The following is an 8,261-nucleotide window of genomic DNA, read 5'->3' on the forward strand; positions in this document are numbered from 1 at the left end:
GCCATGGCCCTGCTACCCAACTTCGAAAGCTTCACACACACAAATTCGTAGTTCCATTTACAGGTAAGATTCCAAAGCTCTAGACGAATTCCCAGTACATAATATTATTGTTTTTCTTCTGCTAAAAAATACGTACATATTTTGTTTTTCTGATGTGCCACTCCATTGCTTGCGTGTGTGCAACGGCAAATCTTGCGGAAGAAAAAAGGGAAACAAAAGGAGCGACGCCACGCCATCCCCCTCTTCTCTCTCGCCGTGCGCGGGCGCAGTCAAACCCCCCACCGCCGAACCGCAAGGCGCACGCGGAAACGGGCCCAGAAGCGCCAGAGCCCCACCGGTCATGCACACGCGCGCGCGAACGGCCCCCGCCATGCCGTTACGTTGCGTTACGTTACCCGGCGGGCGACACAGTTACTGCTCCTCTACTCCCTCCCTGTCCGCCTGCCTCCCTCCGCGTGTAGGCTCTCTCCGCTGGCAGGGGTAGAGTAGAGTAGAGTAGAGTAGAGCGAGCGCCCTTCAATTCCCTCCAACCCAGCCGGGCAATGCCGTGCAAACCCTAGCCCCCCGCCCACCTGATCCCCGCGCGCGGCCATGGGCAACTGCTGCCGCTCGCCGGCCGCCGCCGCGCGGGAGGACGTCAAGTCCTCGCACTTCCCCGCCGCCGCCGCCAAGAGGAAGCCGCACCAGCCTCGGAGCGGCGCCGCGGGGGGCGCGGCGGCGGGCGGAGGAGGCGGAGGCGGAGGGGCGAAGCGGCTGGCCGTGCTGGGCGAGGAGGGGTGCGACTTCATCGGCGGGATCGACGACAAGTACCTGCTGGACCGGGAGCTGGGGCGCGGCGAGTTCGGGGTCACGTACCTCTGCGTCGACCGGGACACCAAGGAGCAGCTCGCCTGCAAGTCCATCTCCAAGCGCAAGCTGCGCACCCCCGTCGACGTGGAGGACGTGCGGCGGGAGGTGGCCATCATGCGCCACCTGCCCCGCAGCCACAGCATCGTGTCCCTGCGGGAGGCGTGCGAGGACGAGGGCGCCGTGCACCTCGTCATGGAGCTCTGCGAGGGCGGCGAGCTCTTCGACCGCATCGTTGCCAGGGGCCACTACACGGAGCGCGCCGCCGCCAACGTCACCCGCACCATCGTCGAGGTCGTGCAGCTCTGCCACCGCCACGGCGTCATCCACCGGGACCTCAAGCCCGAGAACTTCCTCTTCGCCAACAAGAAGGAGAACTCGCCGCTCAAGGCCATCGATTTCGGCCTCTCCATTTTCTTCAAGCCCGGTAACCCAACCTCCCCTGGACTGGAATCTTAGATCCGTTTCCCAATTTGGGAGAATCTGCATTTCTGGATGAATAAAAAAAACGTGGCGGGATTTATATTGGTTTAATGGACTCTCTTAGTCTTAGGTGGAGTGCTGGCAATGGACATCCCGGTAGCTGAATGCCGTTGCTTGGTTGGTGTCTCTTTCATTCAGAACTTAGGATTATCGGAAGGAATTTGGGTTGGACAGCGAATGCGACTGTAGCTAGTATTTTGAAGGCAGGATTCTGGAGTATCCAACCAAGTGGATAATGTATATGCATCGCCTTTACTCCGCTATTTGGCTTGATATGGCATTAGTTCAATGTCAACCCTCTATGCTGTTGGTTTAGCCTCGATTATTTGGTTTGCTGAACATCGTGTTGTGGGTTCTGTGTTTGGTGCTTTAGGTCCACGATCTAGGACGTCTCTAGTGTCAGCCTACTACTTCTAGGAATCGGAAGAAGCAAGTGGTGGAACATCAGTTGTTGCTAAATTTAGCCATTTTGCACTGATTACATTCAGTTCTTCAGTGTGAGGTGAGCTTGGTGGGCTGTACTTTAGGATAAATTATGTAACACTGAAATTATTACAGTTTAGGAAGGGATGCTGGATGTATCTACCATACTGACAGGGTCTGGATCTGAGAGCATGGCTTAATGGAGGAGAGGGGATTTTAGGACAAGGGGATGGATGGTGTGTCTTCCATTTTACTTAATTTTGGAGATACAATCCTGTCCTTTATCTTCATGTAGAGAATGCGTGTCGACCAAACCCTATGAGATAATGTAAGGAACCAACTCATACCAAATCTTATAGATAAGAAAAAGTAATTGTAATCTAGGAAGTACTATTCACGTTAGCAGTTCATCCTCACAGTGACACTTAAACACCAGTAGTGATCATAGCTTATCAAGTATGCTTACTGGTTGGGACTTAGGGTGTTGATGTGCTTTGCTGACGTCGAGTGGACCGTGGTACTGGGCGATTTACGCTCTCTGTCCGTCGCGCCATAGTCCGTTCCTGAAATAAAACATTGTAGCGTCGCTAGCAATGTTGTTGATATACAGCGATTGCACAGTGTGCCTTTTTGGACAGAAAGTGATATATTTTCATCTGAATCTTTCGTTATGTGTTAATTTTTTTCAGGTGAAAAGTTTTCAGAAATTGTTGGAAGCCCCTATTACATGGCTCCCGAAGTATTGAAGAGAAACTATGGACCGGAAATAGACATATGGAGTGCCGGGGTTATCTTATATATTTTACTATGTGGAGTTCCTCCGTTTTGGGCTGGTACTACACTAATTCAAACCTTATCTGTCATTGGCTTTGTGCCTTTATCTTTACTCTTCATGAAAGCTTACATGAAAATATTGCAGAGACCGAACAAGGGGTAGCACAAGCTATTCTTCGTGGGAATATCGATTTTAAGCGAGAACCCTGGCCTAATGTATCGGAAAATGCTAAAGATTTGGTTCGACGTATGTTGGAACCAGATCCAAAGCTCAGGTTAACTGCAAAGCAGGTTCTTGGTATGTACATGGCACACTTATGCTTCTTGCCTACTTCCCTGCAGAAACTATTCAGTTCAGTGGTCAGTAATTGCCACTGTAAAACTCCACATTTTTCATTTCTGTTCCTTCCAGAAATATAGCATCATGCCACAATCTACCCATGGAAATTTATGTCGGTGCCACTAGTCTCGTCTGGAATTATGGCCATGCCATTACTTTCTGTTTAATAATGAAAATTCCACAGTTCCGTTAGTTCTTTTTATGGTTTTGCCACTGCCATTGCATTTTAGCATTTACCATCCATTTTAGCCGTTAATGCAATGTGGAATGACCGAAACAGCACGGCCAATGTGCATTAATTAGCTGCCTGATTTGATGATCATGGTGGCTCTGAAGTAACTGTGAAGTTTCAAGTTTTTTCATGTACTACATCTATAACTCCGGAGTAATTGAATTTCAAGTTGTCATGTACTACATGTGTAAATCTGATATGAAGTACTCCCTCTGTCCCGAATTACTCGTCTTAGATTTGTCTACATTTTAGTGTTAGATACATCCGTATCTAGACAAATCTAAGACAAGTAATTTGGGACGGAGGTAATATTCGAGTTTCAAGTTACTCCCTCTGTAAACTAATATAATACCTTTTAGACCACTACTTTAGTGATCTAAAAGATCTTATATTAGTTTACAGACGGAGTACTTCATAAATACAGACTTGTTTGCCACACAAACTTGGTAACCAACCCTGAAATCTGTGTGTTGATTTTATCTGCCTATCTGAAGCACACGTTACAAATTCTTTTGTTGTGTCAGATAGTTTTCTGCATCGCAGAATCTATAAGCATAAACTTCAACAGAAGGGCACCTGAAATTTTCCATCTTAAAACTTGTGCTTAATCAGCTCTATTGTTTCGAATTCAGAGAGATCAGACACTTTGCCACCTAAGCGCACATGTTAAACAGAACATAGACCAATTTCAGTCATCTGGATGCGCATTATTACAGCTTGGGCATTTTATTATTTGTGCTACAACCTGAAAGAATGTTGGGGTCAAAATTGTGGTCTGCTTTGTAATGGAAAGGCTTCTTAAGCATCTTGTCTTTTTTGCCAGTATTTCTGAATTCTTATTTTCCCCTGGTTTGTTATACGTCCGTGTAAGTAATTTCATGACATCAACTTTTATTTCACAGAGCACCATTGGCTTCAAAATGCTAAGAAAGCTCCAAACGTTCCTCTTGGAGATATTGTCAAGTCAAGGCTTAAGCAATTTTCGAGAATGAATAGATTCAAAAGAAGAGCTCTAAGAGTATGCACCTAGCTCATTTAGCCTTTCCATCCTGGTCTGCTCAACTATTTTGCAAGTCATTGCTGTGGCAATTTACTTGTTGTGTGACATATATGGCGTATAATTTTTTACCAGGTCATTGCTGATCATTTGTCTGCTGAGGAAGTTGAGGACATAAAGGAGATGTTCAAGGCAATGGATACTGACAATGATGGCATTATCTCTTGTGAAGAATTGAAGAGTGGGATAGCAAAATTTGGCTCTCACCTTGTGGAATCAGAAGTGCAGATGCTTATTGAAGCTGTAAGTATTGCAAAGAGTTTAACCTTTATTCTCTACTCTTTATTTAAAAACATGAGGCAAGACATGTGTCTATTTTTCGAGAACACCAATTGGTGGCTAACAAGCCACATATTTTGGGAGCATTGCTATCGAAAGGAGTAAGTTCATGAAAGCACACATACTTTGACCAAACTATCAGCACGGCAGAACTATGTTATTCAGTTCAGTGGTCAGTAATTGCCACTGTAGTTCCGTGAGGTATGCCAAAAAATGCGGTCACCTGGCCCACTGAGCATCAATTCTGTGCCAAAATTCATCTCAAATATGGTGAATGGTTCATCTGCAACGAAATGTGTGTCAAACCAAACTTTTAAGTGTACGAAATAAACAGCCATGTGGTTTTGTGATAGTTTTGGTTAAACTATGCGTAGCTCCAAAAGATTTGATATACAACAAAGAACCACATAGCAAAGGCAATATCATGTATGCCCCAGGTGTCCTTGCCCTCTAGGTCTTTCATTTTCATTTGCCAGATCATCACGGAATTTCAGTGGAATGTTAAATGATCCCACAGCTAACAAATGTTCAAATCACTATGATGACTGTTTCATTTTTTGCATCCATTGTAGGCCATTCTCTTATATTCCACAGTATGGTAAATAAATGTGGTCGAATTAATTTAATTAGATCAGCAGTTTCAAAAACATTAAGATAGGAGGGCTCAAACTTGTGACCTCAACAGCTGTTTCTTAGTGCTTTTCCATGATGATAAACAACCTTTCTCATCAAATGTTCTGTTTGGGCTGTCCATTTCCTTCTGCCAGCTGCTTTTTAGATGCTATTCCATTGTTTAACATGTCAAACTTTGTATCTGGTGGTGATTTGGTGCAACTATTTGACTTAGCCCCTTAGTTGCTCATGTATTTTACATTCAGTGTACAGCTTGATGTGTTTGACATTTCTCGCCAGACTAGAAATGAAAATTCCCAATGGATATTTATTCTAGCTCTCCACTTGGCCTAGGTTAATGTGACTCATTCCCTTCTAGCTGACAAAAGCTAGAGAAGCTAGTATTGAGTACTCATTCCATTTAGCAACCATAATGGTTTTGGTTTGCATCATTTGCATCAGACGTAGAGTTACTGTTTTAGTTTGTATCATCTTCATACTTACATGTAGCGGCCTTGTCCAGTTATTGACAGTGTGTCGACTCACTTTCTCATCCTGCTTGAAATAACTTATTGCCTCTCTGTTTGATGTTTGCCTGGTAATTTTACCTTGATTCCATCATTATATACTCTCCTATCAGTCTTATCATTAGACCATTTTCTTTTACCATGAGACATGCGATTTGTTGAGTTTTCTTGGGTGGATTGAGATTGTCAATTTATTTTTCCATGGTATCATGTGAGGGGTTATGTTTGTTTGAGTTGATGGTTGCAATTAGCAGCAGTATAACTATTTGGCACAGGGAGGGCAGTAGATAAAGCTGGGATAAATTCTCGGATTTACTCGCATTAGTTCGTATGGTATACTCAGCACGTTTTATTGACCACCTAATGGTTTGGTAAACAGGTGGATACAAACGGTAAAGGAGTACTAGATTATGCCGAATTTCTAGCTGTCTCTCTTCATCTGCAAAGGATGGCAAATGATGAGCACCTTCGGCGGGCCTTCTTATTCTTTGACAAGGATGGCAATGGTTACATCGAGCCGGACGAGCTTCGAGAGGCTCTGAAGGATGACGGAGCAGCTGATAGCATGGAAGTTGTGAATGACATACTGCAAGAAGTTGACACCGATAAGGTGACGATTCCCTTGTACTACCTCGTAAAGCCAGCATCGTTTCTGATTGACTAAAAGATGGTCTGCTTTTCTTGGCATCAACTGTAGGATGGCAAAATTAGCTACGACGAATTCGTGGCGATGATGAAGACGGGCACAGACTGGAGAAAGGCATCACGGCACTACTCGAGAGGCAGATTCAACAGCCTTAGCATGAAGCTTGTGAAGGACGGTTCCGTCAAATTGGGCGTGGAGTAAAAAACATGGTGTTTATTTGTGCATGTAGTTAGGCATTTGGGCCCCACTAAGCAGCAGCTCCTTTAGTTTTTGTCATGGTCGTTTTGCGTGGAAATTTAGATAGGTGGAACCCCCCCTGATTGGCTTACATGTGTAATTAGTTCTCGTGGATGAGTGGCAATGGCACGCGCGTGGTGACTGGTGAGCGATGTGCCAAGAGCATTGCGCCTGCTTTCTGAACTACTGATGCCAAGTGTTGTACTCCCTCTGTTCACTTATATAAGACGTTTTAGCAAATTCAGACAGTGTACTAAACAGTTCAAACCCAGCTGTCTGAAACGCCTTATAAAAGCGAACGGAGGGAGTACAATGTTTTGCCGCACACAAATACAGTTTCTAGATTTGGTGTAGATGTGTCTGAAATAAGATGTGCCGGCTCAGTATCTCGGAGGTGTTGATACAGGTATGTGTGTGCATTCATAGAATTGGGTGTATGTGCGTGTATGTTAGCATCTATGACTGTGCTGTGTTAAAAAGAAGGTGCTGCCGTGTTCTCTGAAAAAAAAAGCAGTGTGCTAGCGAAAGAGACGCGACAATGTGCACCTAATACACAAGGTACAAATAATAGCAGATGCCGGAGACAATGTGCACCTAGTACACAAGGTACAAATAATGGCAGATGCCGTTCCATTTTCACTCAAGTTGTTCTTGTGCACCTAGTACACAAGGTACAAATAATGGCAGATGCCGTTCCATTTTCACCCAAGTTGTTCTTCTCCGATCGATGCTTTCGTAACCCATAAGCAGGGGACCGATACCATGCCGCAGGAGTTAAAAAAACCACGTCCGAAGCAGGGTTTCGCAATGCCGCTGGATGATCAGAACCCAGAAGTCGAGCATCAGCAGCGGAGCATCATAATAGGTAGTAGGGTGGGAGTGCTAGCAGGACGAAGAGTGATGCCGTTGAATTCGGGGGACAAGATCAAGCCGGGAGGCTCACGGCTCTATTATGTTAGTAAGCGTTTTTAGTAAGCGCATGCGGCCGGAGGTCAAAAACGCAACAGCAACAGCAAACAAAATGCATATATCCCAACCCGGTTCTGTCGCTCCCCCCTCCCCCCCGCCGCCGGAATAATAAACCAGTGCGGCGGCGGCGGCGGCGGCCCCGCTTTCCGCCACGGCATCATATAAAATATATCATCGTCTTTTGGTTTGGCGATCGCAACCCCCCGGATCGGCGGGACCTGTCGTGTGGTGCCGCCCGCGCACAGCGCCGTGGGCGGCTACGTGGAGCGCCTGCGCGGCACACACGCCTGACACTTGGTCGTCGAAAAAGCGGCCGGAGATAGACAGATAGTAGATCATTAGATAGATATCCGGGGCGAGCTACGTGGCCAGATCCACGGACCCTGGCTGCCCTAGAAATAGATTAGTGTCGTTGTAGAGTGAGCCACGTAAAACGATCAGGCTGATCAGGTCGGGGTCGCTGTCGCCCCGAGTTTGTTCCACCAGCTGCATTGCGCCTCAAGAGCGGCGATCCGCTGGCTGGATCGACGCGATTGTGATCCCGCGCGTGGCCGATAGCGAGGCGAAAGATACGGAGCACAGCAGCAGCAGCAGCAGAGAATTCGGGGCGATGGCGCGTGCGGCGCGCCGCTAAATCGCCGGCGGGGGAAAGCGCCGCGTCGCGTCGGCAGCGCGTCTCCCTCCGTTCGCACCAACGGACTGACGGCTGGCGGTGCCCCGCGCGCGTTTGCGGCGCTGCACCGGCCGGGCGTACATCCACGTGCGTGAAATGTGACGGGAAGAAGATCGGCCGCTCCTACCTGCTCCTGCTCGCGGCTGCGGGAGAGCGACGCGGC

At 46.9% G+C, this 8,261-nt stretch overlaps 1 protein-coding gene across 1 annotated transcript; it reads left to right on the forward strand.

Moving 5' to 3' along the window:
• The first annotated feature begins 443 nt into the window (after positions 1-443).
• Positions 444-6,809, forward strand: LOC123062491 (calcium-dependent protein kinase 3). The gene is made up of 7 exons (XM_044486026.1): positions 444-1,273; positions 2,442-2,585; positions 2,672-2,824; positions 4,001-4,116; positions 4,231-4,398; positions 5,953-6,183; positions 6,271-6,809. The coding sequence occupies exons 1-7, from the start codon at positions 592-594 to the stop codon at positions 6,418-6,420; spliced, it is 1,644 nt and encodes a 547-aa protein (XP_044341961.1). The 5' UTR covers positions 444-591; the 3' UTR covers positions 6,421-6,809.
• The last annotated feature ends 1,452 nt before the right edge of the window (positions 6,810-8,261 follow it).

Source organism: Triticum aestivum, chromosome 3A (assembly GCF_018294505.1).
Source record: "Triticum aestivum cultivar Chinese Spring chromosome 3A, IWGSC CS RefSeq v2.1, whole genome shotgun sequence".
NCBI lineage: Eukaryota > Viridiplantae > Streptophyta > Magnoliopsida > Poales > Poaceae > Triticum > Triticum aestivum.

What these genes read in the sequence shown, in the direction of transcription:
- LOC123062491 (XM_044486026.1), top strand. Translation starts at nt 592, where the DNA reads ATGGGCAACTGCTGCCGCTCGCCGGCCGCCGCCGCGCGGGAGGACGTC. An exon ending in AGTTCCTCCGTTTTGGGCTG is followed by an intron (nt 2,586 to 2,671) that starts GTACTACACTAA and finishes AAAATATTGCAG; the next exon opens with AGACCGAACAAGGGGTAGCA. An exon ending in TGCAGATGCTTATTGAAGCT is followed by an intron (nt 4,399 to 5,952) that starts GTAAGTATTGCA and finishes TTTGGTAAACAG; the next exon opens with GTGGATACAAACGGTAAAGG.